The 21,126-nt window shown below is 43.0% G+C and overlaps 1 protein-coding gene across 3 annotated transcripts in view; it reads left to right on the forward strand.

The window, feature by feature from the left end:
• Window positions 1–21,126, forward strand: part of hspa12a (heat shock protein family A (Hsp70) member 12A) — a 155,591-nt gene that overhangs the window by 129,909 nt on the left and 4,556 nt on the right. For 2 of the 3 annotated variants that reach the window (XM_085994411.1, XM_085994414.1), the window contains 4 exons: window positions 1,118–1,289; window positions 14,957–15,043; window positions 16,078–16,182; window positions 18,099–18,357. In XM_085994411.1, the coding sequence (XP_085850537.1) occupies window positions 1,118–1,289; window positions 14,957–15,043; window positions 16,078–16,182; window positions 18,099–18,357 (623 nt within the window). The remainder of the gene's footprint in view (window positions 1–1,117; window positions 1,290–14,956; window positions 15,044–16,077; window positions 16,183–18,098; window positions 18,358–21,126) is intronic. The other variant, XM_085994413.1, reaches the window with a different exon arrangement.

A 21,126-nucleotide genomic window follows, 5' to 3' on the forward strand; every position in this document is an offset into this window, starting at 1 on the left:
CAATTGTCATTCTGTTGATTTCAATGAAATGGAAATCAGTTGGGTTCTAGAACAGGTGGGCAATTCGTTCTCCCAGATTAATGCCCATATGGTGAAGACAAACGTTTTTCCTACAGTGAATTATGAAGCAAAGTGGAAAATTGTAAAAGGACTCTGATGAAAGCAAGTGTTGCAGCTGCAGTTTAATATAACAAAGTGTGAGGTGGTTGTATGGATGTAAGAATGGCAGAAGAGAGAATAATCTAAATAGGGAACCATGACAGGGGACAGGGCAGATGAAGAAAAGGATTTAGGGGTCCTAATACAGAAGTCATTAAAAGTTGGCTCGCAGGTGCCAAAAGTGACAAATAGGAGCTCAACTTCAGCACAGGAGATATGGAATATCAAAGCAATGAAGCATGACTGCAGTTATGCAGACTGCAATTGGTCAGACCTCATTTGGAATATTGGGTTTAGTTTTGGGAATGCACTGTAGGAAGGATACATTATACACCATAGAAAGCCCAGCACTAACTCACCAGGATGCTAACTAGGATGAAGGGACTATGCTATAATGAGAGACTGGATAATATTCCTTTGACGTGAGGAAGTTAAGGGGCGATCTGATTAAGGTGCTTAAAATAATGAAGGAAATTGACAGGGTAGGCAATGAACAACTCTCCCCTACAGTAAGAGAATCCAGAATAAAAGGACTTAATCTCAAAAGTCAAGGTAAACCAGTTAAAACCAAAGGATAAACCAGGAGAAAGCGCTGCACACAAACGATTATGAGAATGTAGAGCACACTGCTCCAGAAGGCCACAGATGCAAAATCAATTAAGGTATTTAAAAGTGAGATTAAAAGTGAGATAGATACTTCGGAAGTAAGGGTATTAAGAGAAATGAAGGGTGATTTATAATCCAGTGCACCTGGCAAGGAACAGCACTCACAGGGAGCCCATCTCGGAAAAACATGCATGCCAGATTGTGTAATCACCATTAGGGAATTGGGGTTAAGAAGGCAGAACTGCCACGGCTAATAACATAGCAGAGCAGGCTCGATGGGCCGAATGGTCTCCCCTTGTTCCTGGGTTCCTCTTCCATAGGACTAATTTTTCTCTTTCATTCACTTCCACAGGCAGGCCTGGCGTCTCCAGATTGTCCAGAGCAGCTGATAATTGCACTTGAGCCTGAAGCTGCCTCCATCTACTGCCGGAAGCTCCGTCTACATCAGATGATTGACCTCAGTGCCAAGGAGGCTGTCAATGGTTATAGCCCCACTGAAACACTTGCATCTGGAATAACACATGGTATCTTTGCCTGTTTCGTTACTTTGAGTCATCAAATACCAAAGTATTCCTTAATAGGAATGATGCAATATCACTCTCGATGGTATATAGCATTCTCCTTACACCCAACATTAGCAAAATAGATTTTTCCTTTCTTTTAAAACCACTCTTAAAGCCAACCTAAGATTACAGCTGCAGCCATGAAAAAATGTTGAATCTTCTTTCCATGTTAAACTCACTCTGGAATGCTGTATTTTCTTAAAACATCCACGAAGCAATACTCAAGAATAGCACCATTTCATTGGCTTAGCCTGTGGAATTTCCTGAACATTGCTCTAATGAAAATTATTACTCTGGATATTGGACTTTATTAAAATGTTAGCGACATTTCCCCAAGTTCTAAGCGATCCTTTAGCAATTTCTTTTGGAAGCAGCCAATGACTTTCACAGGTAAAGATGTTAAATGATTTACATACCTGGGATGACAGGAATGATGTATGAGGAGAGATTGGGACGATTGGGCTTGTACTCGCTGGAGTTTAGAAGAATGAGAGGGGATCTCATTGAAACTTATAAAATTCTGACAGGACTGGACAGACTAGATGCAGGAAGGATGTTCCCGATGGTCGGGGAGTCCAGAACCAGAGGTCACAGTCTAAGGATAAGGGGTAGGCCATTTAGGACAGAAATGAGGAGGAATTTCTTCACCCAGAGAGTGGTGAACCTGTGGAATTCTCTACCACAGAAGGCAGTAGAGGCCAATACATTAAATATATTCAAGAAGGAGTTAAGGCTAAAGGGATCAAGGGGTATGGGGAGAAAGCAGGGACCAGGTACTGAATTTGGATGATCAGCCATGATCGCATTGAATGGCAGAGCAGGCTCGAGGGGCCGAATGGCCTACTCCTGCTCCTATCTTCTATGTTTCTATGTTTCTATAGTGAAGATGACATGTTTCCATTAAATTGACTTCAGATGCCTTGCAAGTTTTGGCAAAAGTAGTGAATATAATAATTTATCATGCCAAAAAAATAGTGTTTCTTTTAAAATGCAGGTGGTAGCAGGATTAACTCATTCTATTGAGTACCATTTTAAAAGTTATGAATAAAAGCATTCTTAGTAATCAATCAGCAACTAAAAGTCACCATTGAGTCTAGATTTGAATTCTTTTCCTGATATTTAAAAGTTTGTTTGTGTATAACATTTCACCAGTGTAGTATAAATCTGTCATGCAGATTGTATCAATTGGTATTTAAAACAAACTGGATTGGATCTGGTGATAAATTATTGATGCAATCAAAGCTTCCTCTCTATCTGATGTGAGTGCGGTGGAAGAGGAAGGCTCTATTCCAAGGCAATAGCCTAAATTGTAACGTTCCACAAATTAAAACTCTCTCATAATGTAATGTTGCAGAAATGAAAATCTCTCAAATTCCCTCAGCCAGTTCTGAATTAACTGATCCCATCTGAGATGATGGTTTAGGTACAACAATTAACCTCAGCACTCCTGGGCTTCTGAAGGAAAAATCAGTTCATATTCCACTAGCTATTGCTGGAATGCATGTGTGTGTGTCTGTGTGTGTGTCTGTGTGTGTGTCTGTGTGTGTGTGCATGTGTGTGTGTGTCTGTGTGTGTCTGTGTGTGTGTCTGTGTGTGTGTGCATGTGTGTGTGTGTCTGTGTGTGCATGTGTGTGTCTGTGTGTGCATGTGTGTGTCTCTGCATGTGTGCATCTGTGTGTGTATCTGTGTGTGTGTGTCTGTGTGTGCGTGTGTGTCTGTGTGTGCATGTGTGTGTCTGTGTGTGCATGTGTCTGTGTGTGTGTGTGTTTGTGTGTGTGTGTGTCTGTGTGCATGTGTGTGTGTCTGTGTGCGTGTGTCTGTGTGTGCATGTGTGTGTCTGTGTGTGTGTGTGTGTCTGTGTGTGTGTCTGTGTGTGTGTGTCTGTGTGCGTGTGTCTGTGTGCATGTGTCTGTGTGTGCGTGTGTCTGTGTGTGTCTGTGTGTCTGTGTGTGCATGTGTCTGTGTGTATGTCTGTGTGCATGTGTGTGTGTGTCTGTATGTGTGTGTATGTGTGTCTGTGTTTGTGTGTCTGCATGTGTCTGTGCATGTGTCTGTGTGTGTCTGTGCGTGTATGTGGCTGTGTGTGTGTGTCTGTGTGTGTTTATGTATGTGTGTCTGTTCATGTGTCTGTGAGTGTCTGTGCTTGTGTTTCTGTGCGTGTGTCTGTGTGTGCGTGTGTCTGTGCATGTGTGTCTGAGTCTGTGTGTGTGTGTGCGTGTGTGGACATTGAGTGAGGTCAGGATCATGCTTGACTTTGGTGTCTCCCACAGTTGAATAGCTTGCTGACATTCACTATCTGGGCTCACAGATGAAGAATACCCACTTGGGTGAGGTATTGAAGTGAAGTAAATGCCAATGGAATTGGACCCCATTGTTAGTTCAGGAGAACGGGGAAAAAAATATTTTTAAATTCATCAATCCAAAAAGTTATATATAAACTGCGACAATTCCAGTTAACTGTGATCAAATCAGCATCATTACAATAGGTAACCTCTTAAAGTTTAATGTCAAACAACAAAGTTTAATGTTTAAATATTTAATCACATGGAGACAATTTTACAAGCCTGCACTGGCAGCAGACAGTCTCACCAACCGACTGCGCATACTGGAAATTCTGGTTTTCTGACCACTAGTGTGAAGATCGTGGCACAGTGTGCACCTGAACAATGTTCCCTTTAAGCTGTGCGGCCGTGCAGTGCTCTGAAGATCCCGCAGCCGGTGAGCCGGCTTGTAAACAGAAAAACTGCGCATGCGCGGGATTTTCAATGGCCCGTGCAGCCCATTAAAGGGGCCGCCCAGGGCAAAAAAAAATTATAGGGAACATTGCACCTGAATATCTGAAATACATTGACCGCCAGCGAGGTAGTTACTGTGGCAGTACAGGCTCATCAAATCAGCCCGTATCCCAGCGATGGGGCACTATTCATTTTAGCTGCAGTACTGGGAATATTCAAATGACGTTTCAATTCTTTTATGTGATTTTGTACATTAAGTATTTAATTTATTTTACAAAAGCAAAATATTGCAGATGCTGGAAATCTGAAGTAAAAGCAGAACATGCTAGAAACACTCAGCAGGTGGAGAGAGAAACAGAGTTAACGTTTCAGGTTGATGACCTTTCATCATCGACCTGAAATGTTGGGCTGGATTTTGCCGGGTCCCCCTCGCACAGTGCGGGGGGACCCGGGAGATGGCCCGATAGGTCGGGTTTCCCGGCACATTGTGGCGTTTTTAACTCCGCAGTGTGCGTGTGAAGTGAAGGACGGGGTCCCCGCCTGGAAATCAGCCTGATTGACAGGCTGGCGTCCATTCGTGCAGGGAGTGTGGAGAAGGAGGCCACAGCAGCAGCTAAGTGCTGGGCCCAGGATGGTGGTGGTGGGGGGGGTCCGATTCCTGGGTGGGGGGTCCGATCGAAGTCGCAATCCCTGGGGGGTGGCTCCGATCCCCGACCCTGGGGCCGAATCGTGATCCCGGGGCCAGGTGGGTGGGCGGGGGGGTGTTCCAGGCCTGGGGGGGGGGATCCGATCCTGGGGGGGGTGCTCGAACCCCAACCCTGGGGGATGCGGGCTGATGGTGGGGGAGCTCGGGGGGGCTGGGTGGAAGCACTCCTGCTCCTCCCAGCCCACAAGGATTGCTCCCCGAGGCTGAAGCCACCTCATTGCAGCCACTGGGAGTCCCCGAGCCCCGGATCCCGGGATCCCCGACCGTCTACAGTAAAACCTGCACAGCAGATTACAGTCGAGGCTTCAGGCCATATTATCATATGTAAATTGCCAAGCCGCCTCCTGGCAGCGGGTTGGCAGCCTGCCCCCCCCCCCCCCCACACCATCCCGCCTGAGTGAAAGGTGAAAGTGGGCAGGTTGGAGGTGGGCTGGGGGTTGAGGGTTGACATAAATCATGCCATTCAAGTAGAAATGACGTATGAAATATACTGGGTGGCCTGCTGGTGGCACTGTCCAGGTTCGGGCACGGGCCCAGCTTGCTCAGGGACATTTTGTAAACAGGAACTAGTGAAGGATAACTAGACCTCCATGTTGTGAAACAGTCGATTAAAGCCTTGTTTAATACTCTGACCAAGTGCCTAGTAGTTTTCTTACATCAGGGTTCACATTTGCACAACTTTCACTTCCCTCCCCCCGACACCTTCAACCCACCCGCTCTTACTTCAGAAAATTCCGGCCATTAACTCTATTTCTCTCTCCACAGATACTGCCTGACCTGCTGAGTGCTTCTGGCATTTTCTGTTTTTATTATAAGTATTTAATTTTCATTGGCTTAATTGAGTATGGAAGTGTAAAATAAAGTGATTTGGGCACCTTTACTTAACAGGTATGGTTTTCCCCCTTAGGAAATGATCCTTGGAAGGGATCTGGAATTAGTGCCTGGCACACAATCTTCTTCGCTGCATTGCTGACCCCTTTGCTAATTCCTCGTTGGCATGTACTCTGCCATGGCTTTGCCATCCTAATTATTGAGATACCTCCAGGGGGCTTTTTTCAGATGCGTGTCATGAGCATTATTTCTTAAAGGCAAAACCACACCTGTCAAGTAACGACACCCAAACCACTTTGTCCTATACTTTTATGCTTAATTCCTCAAATACCTTCTATTACCATTCATGCTGGGCTCCTGCCAAAGTCAAGTGCAGGGCATTTATTTCCTTTATTGCGAATGTATGAATGTTGGCAACTGGAGTTAATATGGCACTGCCCCTTGGTGCTTATCCTTTGTTTCAGAGGTCTGACATCTAATCTATCATTACTAATTAATTAAGAGCAAGTCTGTTGCGTGCCAACAGGGTTTCACTGACATCTGTCCACGATACTGGTGGCCCTAGACCTCCCTGGGCTGTGCATTGTGATGGCCCTTTATGTGAGTTAACTACATCTGAGGCTGTGGTGGCTGACTGGTGTTACTTGCTTAAGCTACCTCTTCCCATGCCTGTTGCAGCAGGACCTTCTGAGGAAATAGCTCACAGCCCCTTTAAGCAGGTGCCTTCTCTACCAAGTCCTTGCAGACAGGTTTGCAGTTCTTGGTGAATTAAAATGGCTTTTCTCAGTCAGTAACACCCATATTTACAGCAGGTTGGTGAGTGATCGGCTCGCCTTGTCTTCCCAATGCTCGTTCAATTGCTGAACTCTTTATAATTGCAGCTCACTGCTGCTTTAGGGGATCCGGTGCTGCTCTCTGTTCAATAGCTGACCCACTCTGCAGGAAAGACATCCCAAATTTTAGTCCATAGACTGAAAATAAGAAAATCATGGGTAAAGCAACATGGGAGACCTACCCAAAAACTTTTAATAATCCACATTTAATGCAGGAATTTTCAGACTATGGTGTTTTATTTTTTGAACTTCTGAGGATATTATTTCTGAATTATTGTTACCTCAGGCACTGCTGAACAGCAAGAAGTATGAAAAGTCCAATGAAAGTGTGGCATGTTGGCTATGGTGAAAATTGACTTTGCAGCAGATGTTGTTAGGCAGTGAGATTTTTTAACGTGCATTTTAAAATATATATTTGGTTGAAGTTCAATTTTAAATGGAATGTCATCTTGTTATTGATTATTGCACATTTGTCTGTTTACAAATCTGGCAAGGTGTCCTGTGAGATATTTTCCTCTTTAATGCTTAATAACTCTTTCAGACATTAAAGAAGCATTAATACAATAGCAAAATACTGCGGATGCTGGAAATCTGAAACAACAACAGAAAATGCTGGAAACTCTCAGCAGGTCAGGCCGCATCGTGGAGAGAGAAACCGAGCTTATGTTTCAGAACGAAGGATTATCGACCTGAAACGTTAACTCTGTTTCTCTCTCTACAATGCTGTCTGACCTGCTGAGCGTTTCCAGCATTTTCTGTTGTTATTAAAGAAGCATTGTCTTCATGAAAAAGTGTTTAACAGAACAATTTCCATGTGGGACAACCCAAAATAGTCAACTATGATTTTCAGCGCAATGAGGTTACATGCAAGTGGCAAGCAAGTCTTTGATGCGATTTATGCCATTACATTGTGTGTTTAACAACAAATGAGAAAACAGGGACAAAAATCCCTGGCTGTTCCATTGGTTGCTTCCCATTGGAATGGTTGGAAAATGGGTAGGGACCAAATAAGGCGGGTCCTGGCTTTATGATGCGGTTTCCGTGATGGTCTTGAGGATGCAGAGCCCCAAACATGGCAGCCAACATAAAGGGTTGAGGGAGCCATGGCTAGGGACATGTACTCCCAGGAGTGGAAGTTCCTGTATCCCTCAGTGCGATCCAGAATATGGTTGGTGGAGGTACATCTGGTCAGAGCAGATGTACCTCCCCAACAACCAGCAATTGTGTGGTGAACCTAGGGGTTCAGGCCAGGATTGTAGCCTCGACCCCCGCAGTTTTAGGAGGCTAATTTGTTTTGAATTTTTACAGTACCTTTTGTGACATGGGCACCTACCAATGGCAGGCTACATAAGGAACCTCCCCCTGACCCTGAGAAGTCCACTGAGGGCTGACACGAACCTGACATAGTTTCCGGCATTGCTGGCCATGGATGTTTGGATCCAGTGTACCTTTAAAGATTTCACTTCTTCTATTATATAATGTTTGTAAAAATGATTTTCGTTCACTTTCAGCGCATAATTTCAAACAGTATTCAGGAATTGTATGGAACAATGGACTATTGCTCAGTTCCTACCAGCCTTGGACTAAATTAAAACGAATGTGACCCTGTTATATTTAATTTGGGCAGAGAAATGCTTCTGTTGTCCTGCATGCTTTGTTATTTGTGTTTGCCAAAGCATTCTGAAAATATTTCATTCATTGCTTAGCACATTCATTGGGCAAAGAAAATTCTTGCAAATAATCAAGATTAAAAGTCTGAGAAGTTAATTTTGTCAAAAGACACTACCAATGTATTTAGTGCTTACACTGAAAGAATTTCGCAGATAAAAGAATGAGACAAGCAATTCTGCACAAATCAGATTCATTGAAAAATATATCAAATGCAGGATCATCTGTGTTAATAGAAGAAAAGGTTTGTAATACTCTTTCTTCGTAAGTCAGACGTTGCATTTGTAAAGCTGTGTTACATTGTGCATGCACTCCTTTGAATTGAATCACTTTCTGCTAAATGTAGCACAACCTCCTGCTCGATTTGTGCATCCCCATTTTGCATGCTAGAGATTTGTCTTGTTTGTGTTGTTCTGAAGTAAGCGAATTATGGGACCCAAAGCTGGGGTCTACACTAATGTACAAACATCGGTTGCATTTATTGCCAGCCAAAAAGCAGCAAAAGCAAATTAACAGTTTGAGCTGATCCAATAGCCCTCCTTCACTTTGTAGTGTTCTATGAACCGGCATTCAGAATCATCGCAGGGACTAACGGCATGAGTTTCAGCAACATTTCCGGTAGGAAAGAATAAGGAAAGTCTAAACAGGGGAAAGCAGTGTATTCCGAGAGTGCTTGGGTTGTGCATCTTCTGAACAGTATGTGGTGCAGTAGGGGAAATATCAGTGAAGTCCTCCATTTTTCTGTTCACAATGAAAATGAGTAATCAACTTATCAGTTTAACATTCAGTTTTTCTTTTTCTTTATCCATTTAATATCCTCTTAATGTCCTTTGCACAACAACATTCACTGAATGTGGGCAGAAGTGGCGGTCTCCCAGTGCTTCTCTGTATCACGGAGTGACATAGGATGACTAACTTCTGACTGCCCTTCCCTTCCCCTCAGTGTCACCTTAATGTCTGCTTCTGATGGGACAGCCAACCTCTGGCACTCACTGTGGGAGCAAACCTCCATGATACCTAAAACCTGATGCACCACTGACCATTGAATAAAATCTGCATTGTTCATTAGCTGTAAGCTCTGTATAATTCAAAAACCAAGTATGGAATCTGACACTCTCCGCTAAACCTCCCCCAAGATGGGTACAGATGCTAAAATGGACACTGAATCATCTGCTCCACAATACTATAACTTTCCGACAATCAGTGCAGAAGCAAACATGAGACGTTGCTCGTATGCTGATTTGCACAGTGTGATCAAAGTATGATCAAAGAATCCAGCCCTTTGTGAAAAGGAAACATTTTGAAATCAGTTTGGGGTTTAAAATTGGGAGTTCTATCTTAACTTGGTGTTAAGAACTTGGTGTTAAGTGTCCACTTAGCAAGTAATAACTGTTACTTAAAGAACAAAAGAAGGGATCTCTTTGGAGCTGTTTTCATTAGAATGGAGGAGATTACAGGCAATTTGATACAGGTATTTAAAATGATGTAGGGATGGGACAAATTAAACAGAAACAGACTGTTTCCAGTGGTTAAAGGATCTTGAACAAGGGGACATACACAATCATAGAATCTTAAACTATTACATATATATAAAATTCATTAGAAGAGGGAGTAGTTCCAGAGGACTGGCAGACAGCTAATGTGATTCTTACATATAAAAAGGGAGATAGAACAAGTCCAGGGAACTATAGACCAATTAGCTTAACGTCGGCATGGGCCTGTTTCTGTGCTGTAAATACTTTGTAATATGTTGTACAGCACAGAAGGAGGCCATTCAGCCCTTCATGCCTGTGCTGGCTCATAAAAAGAGCTGTCCAATTTAGTCCCACGTCCCAGCTTTTCCCCCATAACCCTGCAGGTTAGTCCTCTTCAAGGACCTTTTGAATTGCCTTTTGAAATTTCCTGTGGAACCTGATTCCACCAACCTTTCAGGCAGTGCGTTCCACATCATAGCAACCCTCTGTGTGAAAAAAATTCTCTCATTTATCCTCTGGTTCTTTTGCCAATTATTTTTAATCGATGACCTTTGGTTACTGACCCACTTGCCAGAGGAAACAGTTTCTCTCCACTTGCTCGATCAAAACCCTTCATCATTTTGAATACCTCTCATCAGGTCTCCCCTTAACCTTCTCTGCTCTAAGGAGAACAATCCCAGCATCTCAAATCTCTCCACATAACTGAAGTCCCTCATCCCTGGTATCATCCTGGTAAACCTCCTCCTCTGTACCCTCTCTAGGGCCTTGGCATCCTTCCTAAAGTGTGGTGCCCAGAATTGTACAGTACACAATACTCCAGTGATTTGTAAAGTTTTAGAGCAATTTACTTGTTTTTGTCCCTATTTACAAAGCCAGGTACCCCATATGCTTTCTTAACTGCCTTATCAACTTGCCCTGCCCCCTTCAAGGATTTGTGAATATACGTTTGCAACCCTTCAGTCCTCTGGCACCACTCCCATATCCAAGGATGATTGAAAGATTGTGGTCAGGGCTTCTGCTATCTCCACCCTAGCTTCCCTCAGCAACCTAGGATGCATCCCATCTGGACCGGGTGATTTGTTAACTTTGAGTGATGCCAACTTATTTTGCACCTCCTTTCTGTCTATTTTTATCCTATCCAATATCTCTACTCACTCCTCTACTGCGACATTAACGTCAACCTCTTTTGTGAAGACAGATGCAAAGTACTCATTCAGTTCCTCAGTCGTGCCCTCTGCCTCCAGAAGAAGATTTCCTTTTTGTCCCTGATCGGCCCCACCATTCCTTTAACTATCCTTTTACTTTTTATATGTTTATAAAAGATTTGTGGGTTCTCATTTATATTACCCACTAATCTTTTCTCATATTCTCTCTTTGTCCTTCTTACATCCTTTTTCAATTTCACTCTGCACTCTCTATATTCTGCCTGGTTTTTGACTGTATTCTGTTCTGTATTGTCATAAACCTCCTCTTTATGTTTTATTTTAACCACTATACCCTTTGTCATCCAGGGAGCTCTAGCTATGAATGCCCTATCTTTCCTCCTTATGGGAATATGCTTGGTTTGTACCCAAACTATCTCCGCCTTGAAGGCCTGCCGTTGCTCGTTTAATGTTTTCCTGTTTTAATGTTTCCAGTCCACCTGTGCTAGATCCCTTCTCAAATCTCTGAAATTGGCTCCCTTCCAGTTGGGTATTTTCATCTTTGATTTTTCTGTGTCACTTTCCATAACTACTGTAAACCTAATTATATTATGCTCACTATTACCCAGCTGTTCTCCCACTGCAACACACTCCACTTGCCCTACTTCATTCACCAGAGCTAGATCCTGCACTGCTTCCTTCCTCGACATAAATATAAGAATAATTGTAAGAGATTTAGGACTGAGAGCAGAACATTTTTTTGCACAGAGGGTTGTGAGACTTGGAATGCACTACCAGAGTTAATGGTAGAAGCAGAGACTATGTCAACATTTAAGAATAGGTTAGAGAGATGGTTGAAGGACAGAACAGGGGAAAAAAGGGAAATGGGAATTGAGTGGGCACTGCTTATGTGAAGGATAAATGCCAACATAGACTGGTTGGGCTAAGTAGATTGTTTCTGTGTTGTAATTTCTATGTAATTGTCTATGAGTAATATTTGACCCAAAACAAGCCTTTCAGTGCCTTTAGTTTGTCCTTGGCTGACAGGAAAAAGTAGTATAGAGGATCTCAAACAAAACAGGGAAACTACAGGAAAAGTTCTGATATCCGGCACCGACGGGACCGGTGTGTTGCCAATATATCAAAACTGCTGGACATGCAAAGTTAACGTTGAAGCATACGGAGATGAAAATCTCCATATTTGACAACAAACACTGTTGCTCAGCAACAGCTTGTAAACACTCGGCCCGTACCTTAGAAGCATCTCTGAAGCTGTTGCTAAGCTACAAAGACGCTTTCCAGAGCCTGCCTGTTAAAAGAATGCTAGGAGAAGAAAAAAAACCTAACCAAAACGGCTGCTGATTTCTGCCATTAGAGCGAGGTTTCCGGCCATACAACCTCCGGATAAACCAAAGTTTCCTGTATAACTGTAACCAGTGCAGCTTACATAACTTGGATGACTGTGTTTGTCAGAGAGAGTAAGAATATATGAAAACAAGTACAATTTTGCAATTGCTTTAAGTACAAGCCAAATTTGTTCGCTCAAATTACATCCAGGTGACAGTTTAACTTGTTAAGTTACTGAAGCAAGTCAGTGGAGCAGTCTTATTCTCAAAGTTTGACCCCTGTGCAAGGCTACAGTTATTCTGCAACTAAAGTCTCGCACCGGTATCTGTGGAGCGCAGCGTGCTGTCAGCAGACCAGATTTATACTGCTGACTGTGTGTCACTGTAGGCCACGCTGAGATTAGCTACAGAGGAGCACTGTTGGGATGCACCTGATTTTGCCTTGGCAGCTAAATTTTAATCTCATACTCATGTATTTCTTTCTGTGGGGTTCATTTTTCAGTGCAGACTGAAAAGTCCTACTTCAAAATATATGAGGGGAAAAGCAGTCCACGACCGAGAACATTCTTGGTGATGAGTATTCACGTTAGCTTGTGGATTTTGCTTGAATAATAGTTAAACTAAGGTTATAAGGATCATTTTCTGACTTCATGCTCCTGGGGATAGCCTTGGCCACTGGGAGCTCATGTTGGAAATTCTTCCACGAATGAACATGATTTTCTGACCATTTATATCAATAGATGGAAAATTGTGCGTGTTGGTGGCTGAATTTCCGTTAAGTGCCCAGGTAGGTGAAACTCCCCACCAGGAGTGTAAAGTCAAACAATGATCCCTTGTATTGGACACTTTTGAATGCATGCAAACTTGATTTTAGCCTGCAGACTAACAATTCCTTTAGTTTGGCTTGCTTGTGTTGATTTGATGTTTTCACTTTATTTGTTTCACCTGAAAGTGAGGTCAAACATTTGTCAATTTTCTTTATAAATCGTGCAAACCCTTGTTCCTGTGTATCAGCCAGGGTGATACTGAGGCCTACTGAACAGGAAGTTCCCAGCTTTGACCCCTGGCCTCAGCAAGGGCAGCAGTGGGGGAATTGTAGTTAATCGCAGTGTCCTTGGCATAGAGACTGGAAAAATCAGCTACTACCAGCTCTTGATCATTAATCAGTGACCCCTACTGTAAAGTGCGGGTGCAGATGTGTGTGGACGTTGGTTGAAGACATGGCCAGGCCCACTAAGATGCTCCCCTCCCGTTTTCAAATAGCCTGCCGACAGTGTCCAGGCTCAAACATAAAGATTGGAATATAAAGGGCTGTCGGTTGCCAGTGCAGGTAAGATCTTACACCAAGATAAGTTAGCATCTTCAGGAGAAAATTGGAGAAAAAAAGATGGAAGAAGAAAGGAGATTGCATTTATATAATGCCTTATCATGTCCTCAGGATGTCCCAAAGCACGTTATAAAAAAGAGTAACTTCCTGATATTTCTTTGCTGAGAAATAGTTAAAATAATGAACACATTTTAAGATGACTAGATTGAAGATGATATCAACCATAAGAAATATTGCAGCCACATTTCTTCATCATCATCTTCTGCATGCTGCATTTTGCTATTGTTATTTCTCTATTTCTTGCAACCAGGCAGGTTTCATATAATGCCTGTACATGGTTTTCACTTGCAATCAGCTAGGATGATCTGCCCCAAATAAAACCTTTCTAAAGGCAGTTCCCGTGATATTTAAAATATTTCTTTTTTTTTGTGATTTCCTTTACAAAATTAGGCCAAGCAAAGAAAGAAAACAGTAACAGTGTGTTTTAGAAATTGTGTTTGCAGAGAGGAGAAAGCACCTCTTGGTGGCCCAGATTATAGGGACATAAGGAATAAAGTACAAACTGAACTCGGATCTTCCAGCACTTTTAATAGAAACAGAACTCAAATTCTTCAGCATTATTAACGTAAATAAAAGAGGTTATTCAAGAGTAATGCAAACTGAGCTGCTAGTCAAGGGATTTAATTTACTCTGTTAGTGCACTGGTTAGCGCATTCACCTAAAATTCCTTTGCGCCCCTCTATAATTGTTAACCTATTTATTTTCAGAGTTAGCGACTAGATTTAAATTTTACGGGATTACAGTGAGCAGTGCACTGCCAGAGAAAATTAAACACAGAAAATATTACAAACTGAATCCACAAGGGATAGTTCAACCTTATCTCCTAGTAAAAACATATTCTTGACTGATATTGTTATAGGATATGATGGAATTTCTTTCCGCACCTTTAAATCATCTGGGGGGGAAATTAATTTTTTTAAATGCAGTTGTCAAATTTGTCTCAGGTAGATTTGATTTGAAGTAATGCTTTGTTCATTTTAGAAAAAAAGTATGATTTTTTTTTAATGAATTTGTATTATCTCAGATTTTCTGTTAGAATTTTATGCCAAATTAATTTTTGTTTAAATGTGGACCAAGGACAAAATATAAGCCCAGAAAGTCCTGTTTGTAATATTAAGATACTAACTTTTAACACATTTATATGATATTCCTCGGTCCACTATTTTAACAGAGGTGCTAATCTATTTAAAATAAATGAGTAAACAACTCCATTAAAATAATGGCAAAGGAATTTCATATAAATGCTAAGTGTTTGTATATTAATATTTGGAGAGCCTTATTACAAATATCAATACGTATATCCCAACTCCTCAAAACTTACCCACTCAAAATTTTATCTGATGATAAAGAAAGCATTTTTTAAAAATTCCACGCAAAGCCAGGTTTCTTTTTTTTTCATTAAATTCTGAACAAACCCTTCTTCAGTAACTGAATTGTTGCAGGTTGACAACATTTCTGTTTCTTTCTATGTTATGCTCAGTTATTTTCTCTCTATCAACAACTAGCTAAAGAATACACACGACGTAATCGGCAGAGTCGCACCTTTTTGGTGGAAAATGTCACAGGAGAAATCTGGTCAGAATTGGAGCAAGGTAGTGTCTTCTTTCCTGGCATTCTTTGCTCTTGCTGATTTTCATGTTGCTGGCAAATGGTGCCATTTCTTGTTAACACTGCATACTCTGTTTCTGTGGTACATTGACATACATATCAGAAAGGCTGCTTTCACTTAACCACAATTACTCTACTTGGCTGTGCTGCTTTTGCATCCTGCCTCAATGCATCTCTATTATTTATATTTAACAATAATAATCCTTTAAATGGAAGCTCACATTTCCAGCAATAACCTTGCATAAATGAGTTTCAAATGTTTGCCATACAATATCCTCTTCTTAATAAGACTATACATTCATATACCTAATATCTTTGGTACAGTAGCATCTATTAAATTAATAGTTTGTTTAGTTAGCTAAGAATGTTTCTCAAACTGCTGGCACACTGAATTACAGCCTCGACAAAAGTATATAGGGAAGGAAAGGCAAAACACAATTTAGATAATATGACACTACAACATGTTTAAATTAATTACTTCACATACCTAACATACTCTGAACGGTAATGCTATGGGACTTGAATTTGTCTGTGCGTGTGTGTGTGTGTGTGTTTTTTTTTGTACATTAGTTAATGTGTTTATATCAAATTCCTTTGTGTGCTATTTTAGCAAGATTGTAAAATAAACAGTTCATTTAAATAATGCTGCCAGGAATTTGGCATGAAGTCATTAACCAAAGGTAGCTCAGAGGCATTTGAACCCCAATGTGTCTTATACTAGGGATTGATGCAGATCTTGGTGATTCTCTAAGGCAAATATTGCTATTTAATTTGTTCGTGATTTTAGATGCACAATGACAAGTGTTTGTGGTCTTTTTGAACGACGACAGTTAAAGAATCTTTGTTGAAATGCACTGCTCAGTTCAAATAAACATATGCATCACTGCAATGTACATTTAAGTGGCTATTTTTGAAAGACGCGTTTAGCAATGTTATTACAATCCATAAGTATATTATGAATTTCAGTTTCAGAAACGTTTTTTAGGAGTGTATTTAAAAGTGCTATTTGTTTCATTAGGTGATCGCTATATTGTGGTTGACTGTGGAGGGGGTACTGTAGATCTCACTGTCCATGAAGTTAAACTACCGGAAGGACACCTGAAAGAACTCTATAAAGCTTCAGGTAAAAGTAGGGCCTTTGTACCAATTGGCATTACTTAATATGCCAGATATTCTAGTGGAACATTACATGTGCCGAGATAAACCACTTTAACTAACCACAACACAGGTAAATTTAATAGAAGTACACTTGAGCCTTTTACACCTAGTCTCAATGTGTCACAGCTCTTCTGATAGCTCAGTGGATGAATATACCACCTTGTGTACTGCTGACATACAGTCCAGGAAGATCTCAGCTTGGTAACTTGGGGGTGAATTTCCGCGATGGTTCTCCCAATATGGTGCCATAACATTGATGGAAGATCTGCAGAAAACTGTGTTTCTCCAGTGTTTCTGTAAATCTTTTGCCACATTTATGGCAGCTAATCAGGGGAACCCTCCTGGGAGTTCACCTCCATTGTGTTTACTGAGTTATCTGACTGTGACTGTGAGGGGGGTTATTATACAGATGCTCAGATGCTTAACACATTCATATCAAACTCTTGATAGAGGTGCTAACCCTTTTAAACTAAAACTCTATTAAATGTTTGGACAATAGCATTGATCTATTTCCAGGACATATTAAGCATTTTTGAACCCCTCCAATCAGGTTTCCGCCATTGCCAAAGCACTGAAACGGCCCTTTTCAAAGTCACAAATGACATCCTATGTGATGGTGACCATTGTAATCTATCCCTCCTCATCCTTCTCGACCTGTCTGCAGCCTTTGACAATGTTGACTACATCATCATCCTCCTCCAGCGCCTCTCTGTCGCCAGCTTGGTGGTACTGCCTTTGCCTTGTTCTATTTTTATCTGTCTAATCGTAACCAGAGAATCACCTGTAATGGCTTCTCTTCCTGCTCCCAAACTGTTACCTCTGGTGTCCCCCAAGGGTCTATCCTTGACCCCTTCCTATTTCTCATCTACATGCTGCCCCTCGGTGACATCATCTGATAACACATCAGGTTTAACATGTACGCTGACAACACCCAGCTCTACCTCACCACCACCTGTCTCGAACCCTCCACTGTCTCTGATTTGTCACGTTGCTTGTCCGACATCAAGCATGGATGAGCAGAAATTTCCTCCAACTAAATATTGGGAAGACTGAAGCCACTGTCTTCGGTCCCCGCCACAAACTCCGTTCCCTAGCCACCAACTCCGTCCCTCTCCCTGGCCACTGTCTGAAGCTGAACCAGACCGCAACTTTGGCGTCCTATTTGACCCTGAGGTGAGCTTTCCGACCATATATCCACTCCATCACCAAAACCACCTACTTCAACCTCTGTAACATCACCTGTCTCTGCCCTTGCCTAAGCTCATCTGCAATTGAAACCCTCATCCATGCCTTTGTTACTTCTAGACCAATAATCCAACGTTCTCCTGGCCCGCCTCCCATTTTCCACCCTCCATAAACTTGAGCTCATCCAAAACTCTGTTGCCCGTGTCCTAACTCGCACCAAGTCCCGTTCACCCATCACCCTTCTGCCCGCTGACCTACATTGGCTCTTGGTCCGACAATGCCTCAATTATAGAAGTCTCATCCTTGTTTTCAAATTCCTCCATGAGCTCGCCCCTCCCTATCTCTGTAATCACCTCCAGCCTTACAACCCTCCGAGATCTCTGCATTCTTCCAATTCTGGCCTCTTGCGCTTTCCCGATTTTAATCATTCCACCATTGGCGGCCGTGCCTTCAGCTGCCAAGGCCCTAAGCTCTGGAATTCCCTCCCTAAACCTCTCCACCTCTCTAGCTTTCTCTCCTCCTTTAAGACGCTCCTTAAAACCTACCTTGCCTGTCCTAATATCTCCTTATGTGACTCGGTGTCAAATTTTGTTTGATAACGCCACCGTGAAGCACCGTGGGACGTTTTACTACATTAAATGCACTATATAAATGCAAGTTGTTGTTGTTTTTGACTCACATCTTTTTGAATTGCAGGTGGTCCTTACGGCTCTATAGGGGTGGACTATGAATTTGAAAAGCTTCTCTGTAAAATTTTTGGGGAGGATTTCATTGAACAGTTTAAAATCAAACGTCCAGCAGCTTGGGTAGATTTGATGATAGCTTTCGAGTCACGTAAAAGGGCTGCTGCTCCTGGACGAACCAATCCACTCAATATCAACTTGCCTTTTTCATTCATCGATTACTATAAGAAGTTCAGAGGTCACAGTGTGGAGCATGCCCTTAGAAAAAGCAGGTACGTCAGAATGAGCACAAGTACCTTATGCTTTAATTTGTACAGCATTGGTTTGCCATGCTGGTAAATGTAAGTATCTCAGTATACCTGAGTCTTCCCTATCAGGACAGTGATGCAAGGTAATACATGCAAAATAATGGATACTTGGGGATTATCGCAAAGCAGCAATCTAACTAATGGTGCCATAAATCCCGAGCTCTGTGATTAGTTTACTGCTTGTAATTTGCTCTCTATTATTTATAGCGTATTAATTGACCCCATAAGTCACTGTTCATGAACAAAAATTCTTTGGATTTACATCAATCTTTCTGTTTGCCTTAAACTCTCTGGGTCTGAAATTCCATGAGTTTCTTTGAGCAAAGGTGGTGTAGGGAGCCAGGGTTTGAGGCCCGAGTTATTCCATTCAATTCTGGTGGGACAAGATGTCGAGCGCCTGTCCCAGAGTGGTACATGAACGCAGGTGACAGGATAATGAGGGCCAAACCTGCTGGCCCAGAAATTGAATCCTGTATACCAGCATTGCTTTTTAACCCAAGTCTGTAGAAAATAGGGGGAACTTATTGGCATGATTTTTGAAAGAAGTAGGTGGCTGAGTTCACAGGATTTGATGATCCACAATCTTTGTCTGAAATATCAACGTTGGCTGGAGTGAGCAGAGAAATCTTTTCTCAGCTGGATTCCGCAATCTGTCTTTCAGCACTTTCAGGCAGTGAGTGTGGGAGATCAGGGGTCGGGGCCAGTGGTGGTGGGGGTGTGGAGATCGGGAGTCGGGGGGTGGGGGGACCAGGAGTGTGGGCGATCAGGAGTTCGGAGAGGAGGCCATGGGATCCACGAATGGGGACTAGCAGAGGAGGCAATGGGGGGAGGGAATTGGCGGCACTCGGGGGGGGGGGGGTGGTTAAATGTGGGGTAAAATTCAGATAAGCTACCTAACCTTCTTTGTTGCAGGCAATCCCATGGGCTGGTTTCCCTGAATGCTGCCTGCGATCGAGCTGGCTGCCTCAGGGCATGCCAAACTTGGAGTGGGGACCACGAGCAGGTGTTATGCCCCTTATTTGCAGATGCAAAGAGACTAACACCTGCTTCAAGCGTGGGTAAAGGACGCCTTTTGTTTGTCCTTACCCAATATGGTGGGCAGCACACCTCAGGCCGGCAGTGTACGTGCGCTTCCTGCCTGCTATTTTGGAAGCTCGCGATAAATGGGTGCCGCGCGATGACATTTCCAACTCTCTGGGCTGGATTTTCATTGAGGAGGCGGGACTACAACTTTTGGGGTTGTAGTCCCGCCTTCATCGAGTTGTGGCCAACCCACGTGATTTTGACTTGATAGACCTTGTTGAGCCCACCCAGCGGGCTCAGCAGGCCAATTAAGGGACACCCGGCAACAGGTGACGTCACAGATTGACATTTCATCTGTCAAGACCTTTTGACAGATGGAATATCAGCGTTCAACAGCTGTTTGAAGCTGTCAAAGACTGACAATCTGTACTCTAAGTTAATTCGTTCCTCTCAGGATGATTTAGAGATCTCTCCGGAACAGAAAGCTGAATGCTGCAATTTTTGACAGATCGCGGCCATTCTGCTTTCTGTGCCGGTGAGATGAGGGACTCTCAAGACCTTAAGGAAAGAAGGCTGTAAAGGTAAGTAAAACTTCTTTAAACACACCAAACACACTTACCTCTTCACTCATGCACCCATCACTCACCTGAACACCGGACATCTCGAACCCTCCAAGTCCTTCAGCCCGACGGCCCGCCTCGCTGACTTGGCGTGGTTTGGAGCCGTCGGGAATCCCACACTTCAAGAATGAAAATAGGGATTAGGCTAAAAACTGCCTGTTAACTACCTGTTAACAGGCAGTTCATTGGCACTAATCCCCTTTGAAACTGGCATGGAGGTGGGTTGGGGGTGGGATGGGTTCGTGCCCCCCGATTTCGGGATTTTAACCCCCACACGCCTCCAATCCCGCCTCCACGGCCCAATGAAAATCCTGCCCTCTGTGTCTCATTGTAAACTGACCTCTAATTTCCCTCTCAAACATAGAAAAACAAAGAACAGGCATTACCCAGAACACTGGACTTCTTATTGTAAAGAGGTTTTACTCTGCGCACATATATTTACAACAGGTGTTTCGTTTTACCATATGCCTAACCCTGGTGTCTCTGAGTGCTGTTGTTAAACTGGTGCTCTGCTGAGGGGCCACCTGAAGGCCAAGGCCCCCAGTGGTGCTTGGCTGTGCTGTAGTAGCAGGAGCCTCTTAGGACTGACCTGACGCTCATCTCAGGGCTTCTGAGTTCTGGGAAGAGTTTTCATAGGTTGCGTGGGCAGCCTGGTTCTGTACCATGCCAACGTGATAGCAGGCATCTGAGGGGCCTGGTTGGAAAAGTCGCCTAAGCTGTCATCAGGAGGGAGGGCAGCCATGTGAAGGTGACTCTAGCCAAATGATCTGTGCACTGGATCTGACCACTGGGAGGGCAGACCTGATGTCACCTGAACCTCTCAGAAGCTGGTTGCCATTGTTGTCTCCAAAACGTTCCCCAAGGCCAGTGGTCAAAGCATCCATGTGCAATGCACTGACTGGTCTGTAGGCCTCTCTGTTAGAGGGAACAGGTGCAGTTGTTCTTGGTGCCACCATTCACTCCAGGTAATGTTGCATTGTGTCTAATCCTTCTTGAATATTGACACTGTGGATGGAATTGGACTCCCGAGATGATCCTCAGTGCCTCCACATATGTGTGGTGCTCATCCAGCATCCTTTTTAAAGCAAGA

The sequence above is a fragment of the Somniosus microcephalus genome, chromosome 8, assembly GCF_052327205.1.
Source record: "Somniosus microcephalus isolate GS21.2 chromosome 8, FLI_Smic_1.0, whole genome shotgun sequence".
NCBI lineage: Eukaryota > Metazoa > Chordata > Chondrichthyes > Squaliformes > Somniosidae > Somniosus > Somniosus microcephalus.